This window comes from Mus caroli, unplaced genomic scaffold, assembly GCF_978045245.1.
Source record: "Mus caroli unplaced genomic scaffold, Mus_caroli_1 scaffold_10, whole genome shotgun sequence".
Classification (NCBI taxonomy): Eukaryota; Metazoa; Chordata; class Mammalia; order Rodentia; family Muridae; genus Mus; species Mus caroli.
In genome coordinates, this window is record NW_028227265.1 from 52,314,499 (window position 1) to 52,332,096 (window position 17,598).

General features: G+C 45.7%; 1 protein-coding gene across 4 annotated transcripts in view; it reads left to right on the plus strand.

Annotated features, from left to right (window-relative positions):
- The window catches only part of Arhgap10 (Rho GTPase activating protein 10), a 262,769-nt gene that overhangs the window by 97,884 nt on the left and 147,287 nt on the right, over window positions 1-17,598 (plus strand). For all 4 annotated transcript variants that reach the window (XM_085843806.1, XM_085843807.1, XM_021169585.3 and 1 more), the window contains exons 5-10: window positions 118-219; window positions 5,813-5,923; window positions 6,392-6,496; window positions 13,127-13,256; window positions 15,632-15,738; window positions 17,112-17,206. In XM_085843806.1, coding sequence (XP_085699932.1) covers window positions 118-219; window positions 5,813-5,923; window positions 6,392-6,496; window positions 13,127-13,256; window positions 15,632-15,738; window positions 17,112-17,206 — 650 coding nt within the window. The remainder of the gene's footprint in view (window positions 1-117; window positions 220-5,812; window positions 5,924-6,391; window positions 6,497-13,126; window positions 13,257-15,631; window positions 15,739-17,111; window positions 17,207-17,598) is intronic.

Below are 17,598 nucleotides of genomic sequence, written 5' to 3' on the forward strand. Positions count from 1 at the left end.
TTTGTGCCCCTTGCTTTATTTTAGACATTTTTCATATTTTTATCCTCTGGTAAGTTAACTGTACATGTCATTTATGTGTATGATGTCTAATCACCATTGTCTGGTTTTCATTTGTAGGAAGAAAAAAAGAAGTTTGACAAAGAGACGGAAAAGAATTACAGTCTCATCGACAAGCACTTGACGCTGTCTGCCAGGAAGAAGGACTCACACTTGCAGGAGGTATTCCTGACAGGTTCTTGTGGATTTGCTTTCGAAATAAAAAAAAAAACACACAGTACACCCCTTTTAAAAATGTATTTTACCTGTGAGAACTTTTCACCTGAGATTGTGTAGGCACAGGAGAAAGCAGATGGCGCAGTGAATTCGGAGTAGGGTTCTGTGAAACGGGGCAGCGATGGAGGTCCTACAGTATTGATTGATGAGAGTGAATGTTAGGCTCTGAGGTTTTCACAGGAGCGATGTTAGTCAGTGTTGGAGGGAACACATACAGCTACTCATACAGGGCACAGTGGCGCACGCCTCTAGTCCCAGCACTCATGAGGCAGAGGCAGGCAGAGCTCTGTGAGTTCACCGCCAGCCTGGTCTACACAGTGGACCCCAGGACAGCCAGGGCTACACAGAAAAATGCTGTCTTGAAAACTTACAAACAAACAAACAAAAAAACCCAAACAAACAAAGCTCACACACTTTCCACACTCAGTAGACACAGCTAGGCCTGTTCTTGGCTTTCACATTGTCTTGATGAATCGGACTGTGTGAGCCTACACTCTGTCTCTTAGATGTGAGAACACCATTAGTCTCGGAGAGCCAGGGAGCGTCCTGTTGACAAGTGGATCTGTTCTACTGCTGTTAATAGATGGAGTTTGCTGCTGCTGCTGCTGCTTCTTCTTCTTCTTCTTCTTCTTCTTCTTCTTCTTCTTCTTCTTCTTCTTCTTCTTCTTCTTCTTCTTCTTCCTCTCCTTCCTCCCCTTCCTCCCCTTCCTCCTTCTCCTCTCCCTCCTCTTCCTCCCCCCTCCTCCTCCCCTTCCTCCCCTTCCTCCTCCTCCTCTTCCTCCTCTTCCTCTTCTTCTCCTTCTCCTTCTTCATCATCATCAGTATGTAAGCAGAAAGGAATTTGTATCTTATCTCAGCTTCCCCAGGTTTTTCTAAATTTTTTTTACTTTTTTCCTCCCTTTCCTAGGCTTGAGTAGTAACTTAGTTATTTATAATAGGCTTTTAAAAGATCTCTTTTACTTTTTAAAAATTACATATATATATGTGTGTGTATATATGTATGTATGTATATATGGGGGAATCTGTACACGTGAATGCTGGTGTACGTGGATATATGTACACATGACTGCCAGTGCCCACAGAGGCCAGAAGAGTGCTGGGTCCTCTGGAGCTGGAGTTCCTGTTGGTGGGAACCACCTGGCCAGGAGTGCTGGGAGCACGACTTACATAAGAACAGCATGCACTCCTTTTTTTCTGAAGAAATAGTTCTTTATCGTTGAGAACACACACACACTCACACACCATACAAATATGAAGTATGATCATATGCTCATATATACACTCTCCATTTCCCCTCAGTTACTGAAGACCTCAATATTCAATACTGAGTGTTTTATACCTTGAGCACTCAGCCACCTCTTTAGCCTAGAACCGAAGTTTTATTAGCAATAATGTGATGTGCCATATAGGATTATGACTTCCCAACAAATGCATAAAACTGCTTTCTGTCCGTTTGCTTGTTCTTAAACACAAACGAACCTGGGCATAATGTTCTACAGTGTATGTATTTGTTGACATAGCACCCAGAGGATAATAGTAGGAAATCAAGCTTGTATGCTTCTCTGACAGACTCCACGAGGGCACACATTGTTGTTTGACATCTACAAGTGATATTTTTTGTGTTTATTATACCTTTGATGTTTGGATGATATTTTATAGTTTATAAAGAGAAGATAGCTTTTGTATTGATTATGCCTCACTACAGTGCTCGAGGTGTAAGGCTCTCTGCCCTGTCCTTGCTGCAGTCACTGTAGGAAGCCACGCGTGGCTCTACCTGATGCTCCAGTCTGTTGCCTCAGCTTGTGGCACTCTCTGCAGGAAGCCCTGCAGCGGTCATGCCACCACCTCCACCCCAGTCTCTGCAGGAAGCCCTGCCGTGCATGCCCCCCCACCCCCATCTGTTCTGCAAGGGCAGCTGCTGACTTTTTGGTCTACTGCTGTTTTCGCCCCTCTTCTCCATTATCTCCATTCTCACTTTCAATTACTTCAGAGAGGATTTTTATGCCTCAAACTAATTTCCACCTCCACATCGCTCTAATTAGACATCTTGCTCTAAACGTTTCTCGTGTATAATGCAGGAGGCAGCCTCGGCCCCCACACTCCACCTCCTTCCACCAGCACGTGGCCCCTTCTCATTCCTCTTTGAAAGCCCTGGAGATGGTGACTTCAGAAGCCATAGGGCCATGCAATGTACACCTGCCCAGGATCTCACGTGTCATGCACTGTATACCTGCTCAGGACCCTGTGTGCCATGCACTGCACACCTGCCCAGGACTCTGTGTGCCATGCACTGCACACCTGCTCAGAGTAAGCCCATTTCTTTCTGGGGCTTGCACCCTTTACCACAGAGGCATACCCTAACCCCTGCCTACTATGTCCTAACTCAGATCCACATGTCTGTCTCCTTCAGATACCGGCTCAGATAGCTTCCACTCAGGTCCTGTGTGTTATGGTAATAATTAATTTCAATCGGGGTTTCTACCCTACTTTTGATCACTAAGTTCCCAGATAAAAGGCCTTCAACCTTTATATTTATCATAAACTTTTAAAGCACCAGAGCTGAGCATATACTACCCATCTATGCTATTTATTATGACTACTTCCCTGCCAGTAACCCTGCGATATGATTTGCCACGTCTGGCTGGGCAGCTCTTACTTTGATTGGTCAGTTCTCATGATCCCTTATCCTATAGTATCTTTTCTCCCCTGTGGTCCTCTCCTCAGACCCCAACCCCCGGAACCCACCTCTCCTGCCCAGCAGATAAAGGAGCACAGTTTCATAGCAGCACTTGGATGGCATAAGGATCTCCTAGTCCCTGGGGCAGCCAGGGCCAGTATTTAGCATTACAATGCATAACAGAGCAGAGCTCCTTCCAGCTCTCTGTCCACATGGCCTCCTTTTCTGGCTTATTGTTCTTACTCTTCCTAGGTAGTGTTACCTGGCTTCCTTCAGTGACCATATGCCCTCTGAAGGCTACAGTTCAGTCCCCTATTCATTCTTCCTAGAATAGTGCCCGTCAGAGCGAGAACCACAAACAGGATGTGTGCACAGTGAGGTATGGCTTTGGCAGTGTCATCCGTCTCAGCGATGATTGAACTGCAAGTCCTGAGCTTGAAGAGGCGCTGAAGACGGCGCTTCCAGTTTCATTTCTGTCTTGCTCTCTCTACTCTTCACAGTCATACAGACGCCCACTTGAAAACAGCTCTCTTGTTAATCGTGTAGACCTTAAAGAGAGCAGAGACTTCGAGAGGAGAAGGTTTGGTTCTGGGTGCTCATTGCCTTTGTGAGCTGTTGTGTGGCTGATCTTCAGTGAACTGACTTTTGCTCAAGAAGTTAATAAAGGTTTCTTCTGAGGATGACACTGGGCAGGGGCACAGAAAGACGCATAAGCCATTCTCCCCTCTTGTTGATACAAGGAGAGTAGGACTGTTGCAGCAGCGTGCCTGGTGTTGTTCCGAGGAGAGTAGGGCTGTTGCCGCGTGCCTGGTGTTGGTCATTTTTATATCTCTCCTCGAAGCTGCTGCTCCAGCCTTGTGGGTCTCAGACACAAGGACCTTCACCCCCACCCACCACCCATGTTCCTGAGTTCTAGACAGCCTCTGTACTACAACACATACTGGCTACGGGAGAAGATTCCATCCCTCTTGGTCTTTAGTGCTTATTTTCCCCCAGGAGGCAAAGGATACTATTTCAGTTTAAATATCACTAAAGAAATAATGTTTTAGTAACATTGCGTGAGACTAATCTCCTGTCTTCTGCATGTATAGAATTACAATTGGATTATAATACACAGTTGTTTATTAATTCTTTCATTCATTCAGCTTTTGCTTACCGTGTGTGCAAGTTCATTTTGTATTGTTATAAAACTCCCATGGATGGAGAGTTTATAAACAAAACAGATTTATTTAGCTCATAGTTCTGGAGAGCTGAGAGTATGACAGTGGCGTCTGCTTGGCTTTGATGGGGTCCTCACTGTGGTCATGTGCTTCATGTGACAGTGTTTATGTAAGAGATTCAGGGGAGGTACCAGGCTTCTTAACACAATGTAGTCTCATGGGAATTCGTCCACTTCCATGAGATCTTAATCCCTCCAACAGTAGTGTCTCCGTGTCCCTGGAACAGGCCTCATTTCTTGAAGATTCCATCACCCCCAAGAACGACGTGTCAGAGGCCAGGCCTTACAGGGCATATGTAGGCCATATCCCAATCGTAACATGGCGGGAAAAGTTAGTGCATCGTAGACTCGAATCGTTCTGTGCTCCTATGTACACTTGGAATTTGTGGCGCGCTCACTGTGGGCTCGGGAATCCGGGGAGGGAATCATAAAGTGGAGGGCCCAGCAGCTCTGGCTGCTCAGAACGTCCAGATGCAAGGAGCTCAGCATCATCTGAGGGCAAGTCATACGGAGGACACGTGAGGCACGACTCTCTGCTCTGCAGGTAGTGACGCCCCGTGAGCATCACGTGAGCCAGCCACTGCTTCCAACTCCACAGTGTAACTGCTCAGCGTGATTAAGGGTTTTGGCTTTGGGTTACACTGTTGGTAGGTGAATAATGAGACACAAAACGTCATGGTTTTTAGGTAGAAGCTCTTATTTTGCTAACTTGACATTTAAACTTTATGTTACTCAAAGACTTTTAATTAAGTACCAGACAAATACTAGACTTGTTTTTATAAACTTCTGAAAATGTGTTGGAAAATATTTATCTTCCAGTTTATTTTAGCCATTCGAATATTGCGCAGGCATTGGCTTAATGCTTTACCTGGCTGTGTAAGCCATTCCCCACCAGTCTCCAGACCTTCTTCGTGCCAACCCAAGCAGAAGCCCTGACCTGTGAAGCTGTGACTTCTCCTGGGCTCCCAGCCCTACCGTCCTTCCTTCTGTCATTCTGCTGGTCTGTCGTAGCTCCCGCATGTGTAGGAGTTTCTCTTTTTATGTCTGATGTGCATTGCCTTTCATCTGAGAGCCTAAGAGTCCATCCATGTGTGGCATGCCAGGATCTGAGAGCCTAAGAGTCCATCCATGTGTGGCATGCCAGGATCTGCTTCCTTTTTTTCTTTTATTTTTAAAAGCCACGATCTTGCTGTGTAGTCCAGGCTAGCCCTGGACATGTCCTCCTGCCATAGTTTCCCAAGTGCTGGTGTTATAGCTGTTCATGTTACCCAATATGATTTGTCCCCTTTTGTTATATTTCATTGTGTGTAGTGTGTGTGCACCTGTGTGTGGATGCCTGTGTGTGTGTGTGTGTGCAGGTGGTGTCGATGGGGCTTTTGACTGTCCCAGAAAGAAGTGTTTTCCTTAATCTTCAGTCTTTTGAGGGTCATCACGCTCTTCTCTAGAGTTTGGAAAGAAGACTTTTCTGTATGTCCTTGTAGCGGTGGCTCTGTCCTGCTGTGGCAGGAGGGTAACAATGAGTAAGACATGTGTTCTAACACAGGTTTATAAAAGCCCCGCACCACGGCCAGCACCAGGCCATCGACCTCCAGTTGGATAGTTCCCTGCCGTGGGGTCAACTAACAGTGCTTGTTTGAACACAGGCGGATCTCCAAGTGGAGCAGAACCGGCAGCACTTCTATGAGCTCTCGCTTGAATATGTGTGCAAGCTCCAGGAAATCCAAGAAAGAAAGAAGTTCGAGTTTGTGGAGCCCGTGAGTAGCAGGACACTCGTTGCTGTGGATCCTTGTGAAAACACTAAGGGAGACCTCACAGGTTGTCAAGGATGGACACAGCTAGGGAAAGTCTAGGGAAACATCTAAACCGTTGGGAGGCCCTGTTGGCACAGCTTCCTCCTCACCCCGGTAAGGGGCACATCCCCCCCCCCCCCCGCCATACGGTGACCCCTGTCCCCACTCTGTTACAGGCATGGAGATAGACCTTTATGTGGGTGCTAGGGAATTTGAACTCACAACTTGTTCATAATTTTCTGTACAGATCACCTATTTACAGTTATTTAATTTCTAGTGACTTTTTTGGAACTACTTTTATTTCAGTGGCGGGACAGACAGGGAGGAGGTTGGGTGCTCCGGATGGCAGTGCTCTGGATGGTGGTTTTGATGCAGGCTTTGCTTGCTTCCTTCCTTGCATGCTCTAACTAAAGCCCCTCTCCTTTGTCATAGATGCTGTCCTTCTTTCAGGGAATGTTCACTTTCTATCATCAAGGCCATGAGCTTTCCAAAGACTTCAATCACTACAAGATGGAACTACAAATCAACATTCAGAATGTAAGGAAAGGAAAGCCTTCTGGTATATAAAAGATGTTTGGGGTGCAGTTCTTTTTCTACTCTGGTCTCAAAATCTTATAAAACCAGGCTGGTATACTGAGAAAGTGGGGATGTGTTGCCATCTAGTGGTCAACTTTGGTGTAACACATCGCTGAAGCTGATGAGGCTCCAGGAATTCTGCCCTTTGGAGGTCCTTCCTTGGCTCTCTGGGGCAGATTCTTGGGGGTAAACTTGGTTGTGTTAACTCTGAGCTGTTGTGTAACAACCCGCTATCCTGACCTTCCACCTGGCGATCCTGACTGACCGTCAGTCATGGTTTTCATTCCCCAGACTGGCTTATGGAATTTCCCCGTCCCTACATTTTGGGCATGCTCTCTGATGTATCAGTGTCCACAGCTGCCAGTTTTCCTTGCTGTCCTTTGTTCAGCCTGATGATGAAAAATGACGTTTGGAGATTCCTACTATGATTGCTGATTGCTTTAGACTGAGATGGCTCAGTGGGTAAAGTGTTTGCCGTGTGACCCTGAGTTCCAATCCCAGGACCCATGCAAAGCCAATTGGCAAACTGTGCCATAATCTCAGGGGAGGAGAAGAGGACTCTCAGGGGCTCAGTTGGCCTGTGAGTGCAACACTAACAACCAGAAACATGCACACACCCTATATGCTTCATTCATATGTGCACTCAAAAAAGTTAAAGAAAAGGAAAAAAAATAGGTAAGAGTTGGTTTTTCCAGGTCAGACCTTTCTTAGGTGTCCTGGGAGAACAACGTTAGAGTGTGTTAGAAGCCCACTGTGACAACGTCTCACATAGCACATCTAGAACACGCAAGTGTGGGGGCCGTCTTTGTGCTATGGTTTAGACATTAGGGAGATAGAACTTAAAACAGATGTGCACATCTGTGTGTCCTGATGTATTCCAGTCCACCTCAACATCGTTCCGATGGTAGGGGCCTTACTTTTTCTGTACGTGTGGTTTACGTGCAGGCCAGAGGTTGCCCACTTCTGTCTCTCTCAGTTGCTTTCTGCCTGATCTTCTGAGACACAGTCTCTTATTGAATGGGAAGCTCACCAGCTGTGTGGGCTGGTTGGTTAGAGAGCTCCAGAGGCCAGTCTCACCTGTCCCACCATCCTGTGATCCCTGTCCCTGCAGTGTTACAGACACGGGGATAGACCTTTATGTAGGTGCTAGGGAATTCAAACTCACAGCTCTATATTTGCATGGCAGACAGCTCGCTGAGCCATTTCTTCAGCCCACTAGAAAGTTTAATGAAATGAGGTATTTTTCAGAGTAACTTGTAGGCTGTAAAACAACTTGTGAAGAGAGACTAGTTGAGAAGATTATAGACTGATCCCCATTCCCAACTGGTACATAATTATAGAATTAACTTTTTTTTTCTTAGACCAGGGGTTCTCTACTTTGCTAGTACAGTTCCTCACATAAAATTATTTCCATTGCTACTTCATAACTGTAATTGTGCTACTGTTATGAGTCCTAATGCAAATATCTGTGTTTTCTGATGGTCTTAGGCAACCCTGTGAAAGGGCCCTTTGACCCCTGGAGGGGTGGCCCACAGGCTGAGAACTGCTGTTCTAGACTTTATTTGTCAACTTCAGGGCTGACCAGATGAGAACCCCAGTTAGGCCTGATGTATGTATTATGGGACTAGTGTAAAATGAGAACAGAATCCCACATTAAAAACAATGAAGACGTCCTAGATGGGGGGTATTTATACTCAGTGTGGTGTTTCTTGCTTGTCATCCCAGTGGGAGGTGGAGGCAGGAGGATCTGTGGCAAAGAGGGACTCCAGTGGGACCGAGTCATGTCGAGCGAGGCATGAGATGCTGGTGAGCAAAACCCACAGAGGGGTTTACTATTTACTTAGAATGCCTTGGTAATACATGGTGAGCTGAGAGCTTGCACGGCTGACAGCAACACCCGTCCTTTATTGTGAGTAGAGTGGGCAAGGACCTTCTGGAGAGGAAACATTTTTTTCCTATATATTTTGGAATCCAGAGATATGTATTCATCAGGAATTGCCCCAAATCCTCACTCTGGAATGTGTCCCTATTTTAGCTACCTTATAAATATCCCTCAGTTTTATTCTGGTCTCTGAGGCTTCTTGAGTGCCACTCATTCGGAAGTTGTTCCTTTGCCCTCATTTTCAGGACCATGGGTGTGTGTGTGTGTGTGTGTGCGCGCCCTCACGTGTGCACACGTGTGTGTTGCACGCACCTCCCCCTGGCTGCTGCTGTAGAACACAAATGTGAGCCCCATGCTCCTGCCTTGCCTCTGCTTTCACCTTCCCCACTTTAGCCACGCGCCATAGGCTCTCCCTCGGAAGGACCGTCATTACTTCTTTTTTTTCGGCTATTCATCTTATTCTCTTGTGTTTTTTTTTTTTTTTAAATAAGGGCAGATACTGACTATATAAAGCCACACATTTCTGAAAGAAAATCCTGGTTATATTTTATTTTTTAATATCAACCACACTGAAATGATAAAACTGAATTTTAAGGTTAGATATCTTTATGGTATTATAGTTAATTTTGTCAGCTGTTTAGAATTTTATTACAGTAAAATAATTAAATTTAAAATGACTCTTATGCTCAGAAAGAGAGGTAATCTTTTTTTTTTTTTTTTTTTTTTAAGAGAGGTAATCTTATTTAAAAATGAAAGCAAGCTATTTCCAGCCCCATCTGGCTGTACCTTTTATATTGTAAGATTGGCTGGGCTTTCCCTAAGGGATTTGCTTTTTACCCATTTTTCTGTAATCTGGAGTAATAAATAGAAAGCAAGAAAGTACCAAGATGGCTTTTAGACAGAGTGTTTTTTCCCCAAAGGAAAGGAAATTGTATCAAAATTAAAGGATATTTTAGAAAGCTCACTTTGCACTTTTGTGACACCATCCTAGAAGTCCTGGCAGAGAAAGCAGGAGGGCTTTCAGGATTATCAGGAAGTCTCCAGATGATAGATGAAGTAGGTAAGAGTGTGGGGTCTCCTGTTTAACTATAGAAGAATAACAATGACTTCGTTTCCCTGTGCTCCTTATTGTGGTGAATGACTTCCTCCACCGTGAGCAGACAGCTGTCCTAACCTCTGTGACACCGGGGTGCAGAGAGGGCGCTTCCCTCTCTCAGACCCTCCAGAGGATGCTTGCTCACGGACCTGCTCTGCTTAGTTTCAGATTTCACAAGTTCTTAATTGGTAAGCCTGGGATGTGGCACTACTGGCAAACCTTGCCTTTGACTCCAGGAGTATGATGAGTCCAGGGATTCCCGTTTGCTGTGTTTTGGAGTTTTAAGGCCTGATCAGTGATTCTCCTGGATCTGCCAGCCCACTCTTTCTTTTCCTCCTCATCCTCCATATGTATAGAACTCTTGAGAAGATATGAGGTTTTAGTGAGGTCAGCCTGCCCTTCCATCTGTCCGCCCGCCTGCCTGCCTGCCAGTCTGTCTGTCTTGGGAACTGTACTTTTCTGGTTTTGTTTGTTTGTTTCTGTAAGGTGAAATCCTCTCATGCTGTCCCCTCTGCCTTCTTTTGTTCTGAGTGATGTCATGGCTGAGATGGATAAACCTTACTGAGTTAAGGTGGTCGACACTTGGAATCCCCCCCCCCCCACCAAGGCTTATTTGAGGGCGTCTTAGTTCTATTATGATGACCAAGGTAACTTATAAACTTATAGACAAAAGAGCTTATTTGGGTTCTTATTTGGGTTCCTGAAAGCTGGCGTCTCTGATGGCAGAACAGAAGTGGCAGGCATAGCAGCTGGAGCATAGCAGAGCTGAGGGTTTGTATCCTGAACTAGAAGCACAAAGCCAAGAGCACAGAGCTGAGAACTGTATCAGGCTTTGTAACCTCCAAGCCCTGGGACACACTTCATCAGGCAAGGCCACACCTCCTAATCCTCCCAAACACCTGGGTAGGGTCCCCCCCCCCCCTCCTTAGCCTTATCCAGACATTCTGATTAAAGGCATCTGAGTCCCATCTTGGAGCCTCAGTGGACTCTGGCTGTAAGGCAAGGCTTACCATAGGCTGGTTTCCATGACAGTGTTCTCAAACAAGAAGTGGGAAGCACACTCCCGTTGCCGTGCTCCCATTGCCGTGCTCCCATCCGTGTGCTCCCATTGCTGTGCTCCTGGCATCAGATGACACTGGCCAGCGTCTGCCATATTTTTTTTTTTTTGAGTGTTAAAGCACTGTGTGGTGTTTTACTGCCTGTCACAATTTAATTTATTATTATATTTGCAGTGCTGATTAAACCCACAGTCATCATGTGTGGCAAAGCCAACTGTATATCCTGAGCTATACCTCTAACCTCAGGTACCATTTGAAGTTATTTGATTCAGTTTATGACCAAATTCAGTGTTTAGTGTCCTTCTGATTAAAGCACATCTTCCAGGGTCCCTCGAGATTAGAACTGAGAATTGCTAGGTTGTAGGTAGTCTATTAATTGATGTTAGAAACCTGAAATTTCTACCCTAATTTATAATTAACATAAAGAAATACGGCATATTTTATAAATAACCCTGCTCATTCTAGTGCAAAGGCATGAGGAAGTGGGGCCCCCAGACAGCGTGAACACTGTGTGGAACTGTGGAGTTAGAACTGGGGTCTGGAGGTGGCGTGCAGAAAAGAGCTGGAGTGTGAGAGCCACATACTTCACTTGTGCAAATGTGTCGAGTGAATCTGAAAATACATTGATGGTAATAGGAGTTTGAGTTCCCAGTAGGAGTGGGAAAACCTGGGGAAAATGGATGGACTACAGCAAAACCTCAGGAACTGGAATAGAAGTCAACTTACTGGTATGCAGTCAGGTTTTTATAGTATAGCAATGGTGGCTCCATTGTATATGTGTATGCTAACCAGTGAGAGTGTAACTGTGTGCATAAGACTGTATGCGCAAGCGAGTGTATGTGACTGCCTCTGTGTGTGTGTGTGTGTGTGGCCCAAGTCTGCCTGCACAGAAGTCTGAGATGGAGCAGCGGCTGTGAGCACACTGTACCTGGTACAGAGTTAGATGCCTCCTTCCATGGAAAGCAGCAGGGCTCCCTCGGAGAAACGGTACATTCTGGGTGAGGGACGGGTAGAGTAGATCAGCCTGGGATTCCCCACTAGAAGCAGATGAGAAACTGCTCAGAGAATTAAAGGCATGAGCTCTGCTGGCTAGCTGGACACCTGTAGGACATTTAGGGCCGTAGCTCTAAGCAGCAGGAGATCGTGGGTGAAGCCACTGCACTAGATCTGTTGTACACATTTGTGGAGGAAGTGGGGTTTGGGAAGAATCTTACCGAAATGAGTAATGCCAATGTGAAATCAGTGGAAACAGACACAGACATGGGAGATGCCGCAGATGGGGACATGAAGGGAAACCAGACCTCTTTATAGTCCTGTGTGTGTGTGTGTGTGTGTGTGTGTGTATCAGTGTATGAATGAATGGATGTATTTACTTACTAGACAGGGTTTCTCTGTGCAGCAGTGTGTGTATGTGTACATGTATATGTATTTATAATAAACAAACAAACAAATAAATACAAATGAGTAGCCCTATATCTTTGTGTAGCCCTGGCTGTCCTGGAACTTTCTCTGTACACCAGGCTGGCTTCAAACTAAGAGATCTGAACTGCTGGGATTAAAGGAATTCACCACCTAGCCTTGCTCTGTATTTTCCTAAAGGGCATAAAAAAGTTTCTTTTTCTTTCTCTATTGGCTCTTATTTTCTGTTTAAATAAACCTCTGGAACTAGTTTTATGTTTTATAGTCCATGTTTCTTGGTCCCCCATCCCTCCTAGGAGGAAGGGTCCAGTGCACCAGTCTTTTGCTTTCTTCTGCCCTCAGGAACTATGGCGGTCCCTTTCATTGTAGGTAGGAGAAAGGAGAAATTTTAGTAATAATTTTCTGTCTGAGCCCCTTTGCAATTTCACAGCAGCAGCTTTTTGGTATCAAGACAATTATTTTTGAGGCTGGCTGCAAGGAATGCCCATAAGCTGGGTGGTGACTCACTGCGTGGCCTGCGGCTGCTCTGTCTCTTCAGCTTGCATGGTGTGTCCTGAGCATCCCTTAGCAGGTATTGGCAGCCCATGTCTCCTGAGTTTCCAAAATGTCACGAGCTGCTTTAGCTGCCTGGACGTTATCCGCCCATGAGACCTTCCTCCTCCTCGCCTCTCTCAGGGAAGAAATGTCATCTTCTAGTGGCATTACCACAGCCAGAAAAAAACCTGTTACTAACTTTGTTGTTGTTGTTAGCTTGGAAGGAGTGATTATTTTCAGGTCCTCAGTGTTCAGATTGCTGTTGTAGTAGTACTAGCTTGGGTCAGGTCGATCGTTGCGAACACCTTTTATTTTCCCCCGTAGATGGGTCTTTTATGGCTTATTTACTTTTTACATCTAAGGTTAACAAAATCAGGAAACAGGAGGCGGCACGGCCTCTCTGGTGCCATCAGCTTATCCTCTCAATTGACTGTTTTACACTTTGTTATCTTCGGATATAAATCTCAGTAAGGACACGCCCTGGAAAGAACAAACATTTTTTTGAGTTCTACAGATTTAATTTTAGTTCACAGAGACATCAAAGTATATGCACACACACACAAAAATCATAGATGTTGGAATCTGTATTTTTTCTTTTTTAGACACGGAATCGATTTGAGGGAACCAGATCAGAAGTGGAGGAACTTATGAATAAAATTAGACAAAATCCCAAGGACCAGAAGCGAGCCAGCCAGTTCACAGCAGAAGGCTACCTGTACGTCCAGGAAAAAAGTAAGATGGAAAAAAGTGTTGGATGGCCTGGATCTGAAGATTCGGGTGGTTGTGAGCCAAATGCAGGTTCTCAGCAAGAGTGGAAAGTGCTCTGAAGTGGGAGTGCTGAGCCATCTCCCCAGCCCCTGAAGGCACAGCGTGCACACATTCCTGCTTCTGCACTAGCACGGAGCTCCCAGCCGGCTGGGCTGCCACATGCTATCTAGTGATGTGCTCCAGGAGTTTGCTGCCTTTGTTTCTAAGGAAACTGAGGTTAGAGGTAACAACAGACAGGAGGGACTATGTTACCAGCACCTTTCTGCTCTTTCCTCTTCCTGTTCCTTATCAATCCCGGCCACTGCTATGTTATTAAGGAAGGTGATGATTCAGCAGTTGAGAGCACTTCTTGTCTTCTAGAAGGCCAGAGTTGAGTGCCCAGCACCCGCTCCTTGTAGCTCACAAGGGGAGTCTAATGCCTCTGGCTCCGTGAGCATCTTCATTCACATAGACACACCTAGACACATAATAAAAATCTTAAAAGATACTAGGAATACTGTGGATGGCTATAGAAAACAGTGCTACCTAACAGCATTTTACTTACAGAGTCTTTCGTGTTGGGTCACCTGTCCTTGTGTATCTTATAACAAAACACTTTTTATACAACCTGATGTTGTATAAAAAAGTGACTTATGTGGCTCATGTTTTTGATGGTTGGAAAGTGACCCATAGCTCCATCACATTGTGACAAAGAAGTGGGAGTCAGATAGCTGCATGTATAAGGGCTTCACTTTAGATAGCCCACTGTGGCCCGGGGAAGCTGCTTAGCTGGTAAAGTGCCTGCACTACAAACAAGCCTGAGGATCCGAGTTGAGATCCCCAGCACCCGTCAAGAAATTGAGGTGTCCCCACGAGTATCCCATGCTCGTGCTGTGCTGGTGTGGGGAAGAGGGCATCCTTGGTCCTCACTGGGTCGGCCAGTCCAGGCTCTGAGTTTAATGGAGACCTTGTCTTCAAAAGATAAGGTGGAACACTCAGGAGGCAGAGGCAGGTGGATCTCTGTGAGTTCAAGGCCAGCCTGGTCTACAGAGTGAGTTCCAGGGCAGCCAGGGCTACACAGGAAAACCGTGTCTTGAAAAACACCCTCCTCCCCCATCTCCATAAAAAAAAGGTAAGGTGGAAAGTAATCATGGGTAGTGTAAGACATCTATTGTCAGCCCTGGACTCATGTGTCCATGAACATGTGCGCACACACACACACCTCACACACATACACATATGTGCACACACTGTTGTCATGGGAACTAACCCATTGAGAACTCTGCTAATTCCTTGTTGGGGTGGTGCCCCATCACCCAGTCAGTCTCAGTGTGGTAGAGTTAGGATCGTGGTTCAGCCTGAGACTCTTCAGGATGTAGAATAATCATTGTACCGTTGCTTTGTCCAGGTACAGCTCAGAGGGCTTCTTAGTTGGGAAATTAAAGAAGCCAAAGCTCGTTCAAAGTTCTGAGTCGAATTCTTCTGTTTCCCTCCTTCTAGCCCTTAGCTTTGCTCAGGGCTGCACACTTTTCTTTCGTTGGTTACATTTGGCCGACTTAGCTGACTTCCACACTGACCAGCTGGGAAGTAGAGGATTGTGGGAGAAGTAGTGCTGTCTATGTGTTGAACCAAAGCTAAGTAGGCAGCAGGATGGTGTGCGCCCGCTGTTGAATCCGTAGTGCCTGAGGCGCTCTTGGGCGTTGTAGCACATACAGAGTATGTCACTTACTGGGATTATTACTATTGAGTGTGGATGTGGCTGAGCACCTGGGCTGGAGCATGTGTGGGGCCAGGGGACAGCTTTCAGGAGCTGCTTCTCTCTTTCCACTGTAGCATCTGGGGATTGAGCTCAGGTCACCAGGTTTGAGCTATAAGTAACTTACACGTTGAGTCACTTTGGGGTGTGTGTGTGTGTGTGTGTGTGTGTGTGTATGCATGCATGTGCGTGTGTGTCTCTGTGTACACATGTGTGCATGTGTATGTGTGTGTACACGTGTGTGTGCATGTGTATGCATGTGCGTGTGTGTGCATGTGTGTATGTGTGTACACGTGTGTGCATGTGTATGCATGTGTGTGTACACGTGTGTGCATGTGTATGCATGTGTGTGTACACTTGTGTGCATGTGTATGTATGTGCCTGTCTGTATGCATGTGTACGTGTGTGTGTGTCCTGACACAGAGTTTCTCATAGAGATCTGCCTGTTTCTGCCTCCTGTATGCTGAGGTTAGAGGTGTGGGTCCCCAAGCTTGGCTGAGCCCCTGCCCCTCTCTGCTTTCCCTGGCTGAGCAGGGCAGTTATATGTTCTCACTGTGTCTGCTTCTTCACGAGGAAAACCACAAAGATCTGTGCTTTGTTGAAGGGCCTGCTCCATTTGGGTCCAGTTGGGTCAAACACTACTGCATGTACCGGAAAACAGCCAAGAAATTCAACATGATTCCATTTGAGCACAGATCTGGGGGGAAACTGGTAAGTATTTGATAGGAGTTATTTTGTTTTATATGAGAAAAATACTTGCTGGGTCTGTCATTTTAGTAGTATCATATTTTGAGTTTCATATTTTCATATTGAGACATTTGGTTTCAAAATTAAAATCTTTGTTTTGTTTCTAAATCACCCTCCTCGGTCTTCACAGTTAGATTCTTTATAACAAAGAGGAGCAGAATTGGTCACTGTTTTAGGAGAGAAGAATAGTTTCTATGCTAGGCGTTTGTGACTCGTTGACCACCCCTGTTCACATAGAAGATCTGGCGTGTTTGCATGCTGTCCAGTCCCAGTCTGAAAACATTGCAAGGTGGAGCGACCTCTGAGTGAATCCCCTTTCATTCAGTTAGGCACGCAGAGTTTTCATAAAGTCATTCCCTGTGAGCTCAGTTAGGCACAGGAGTTTCCCTGTGAATGTGAGCTAGCTGCTCAGCCAATCAGATGAATAGCAGAGCCAAGCACGGCAGAAAGACCATGGAGCTGGCTGAGTGAGGAAGGCAGGCCTCTAGCTGTGACCAGTGAATAGCTGTGAGAGATTGCCAAAGGCGGGACAGTGGTGTCTGGGGTAGAGCCCTTCCCACTAGGAGTGAGCATAACTGGCCACACAGTTTAAGAAAGCCAGTCAGTTTGTTGCTTGCTGGGTAGTTAGGTGACATTTTGCTTAGGTGAATTCAGAAATAATCTGATTTCTGTCTATGTACCTTACACGTTGTCCAGAAACAAACAAAAAACCTTAAAGCAGGTTGTAAGAAGGGGCCTTAGTAGCAATGGATGTACGTAGAAAACAGCCACCCAGACGAGGCTGAGGCAAGGCTCTGTCTCTTGTAGAAGGAGGAGTTGTAGCATTGGCTTTGAGCCTGAGTTTGCTGTTGTAGTAAATTGGGGTTTTAGGGCAGTTCTCCTTAGTGATAGCTTCCATTTTCGGCTCCAGATGACCAAACTAAGCAGTGCAGGGTGTAGCTGTGATGTTCTGAACATTTATCTGGGATCTTTTAAAGTATTTTTTAACAGATCCCCATATTTCAGAAAATCCTAGGTGTGGACTTTGCTCTTTGCTGAGCCCCTGCATAGCTTCTGTCTTTACCCCAGTTCTCATGCTCTTAGGGAGGGTGACTCCCAGGTCCAGTGGTTCTGTGTTAGTGGATAAACTTGTGATCCCAGCAGTATAGTGAGGTTTCAGGTCAATCCTTACGGAGTTGTGTTTACAGGCTAGTAGTGGTCACACTGGTAATGGCACAGGATGTAATACAGTGTGACAGTAAAGTAGATTCTGGCTCTTTACAAACGAGCGTAGAACCTGGACGCTGCTGAAATCCTTCCTGCAGTCCTGGAGTTTTGAATATTGTGCTTATTTGCAGGGGGATGGAGAGGCTTTCTTTTTGAAAGAATGCACCAAAAGGCACATTGACTCCACTGACAGAAGGTTTTGCTTTGACATCGAAGCTGCTGACAGGTAAGGTAGTGGAATTAATTAGATATGATATTAAAATGAATTTGAAAGTACAGTTTTGAAAATGAGTTGCAAGAGTGATTTCTCTGAACTAGAAAAATGTTCCCTTGTTGTGTTTCCGGGCCATCTTTATTGTAAACTGTCGTTGGTCACTGTGTAGTTGTAGGGTCATAGCTTTGTCTTGGCTGAAGACTGGAATCATTCTAACCTGTGCTGTCACCTGGAGGAGAAACTTGGAGCATTTCACTGTTGCCACACTTCTGATTGACATCAGGAAGAGAGTAATGAAGGAGAGCGTGGGTGGTGTGTGGTGAAGTTAGAGATAGTGCTTGCCATAGCAGCGTGGAAATGGCAGTCTTGCGCACATTTGAGCGTATGTTCTCGTCATGAGGTTG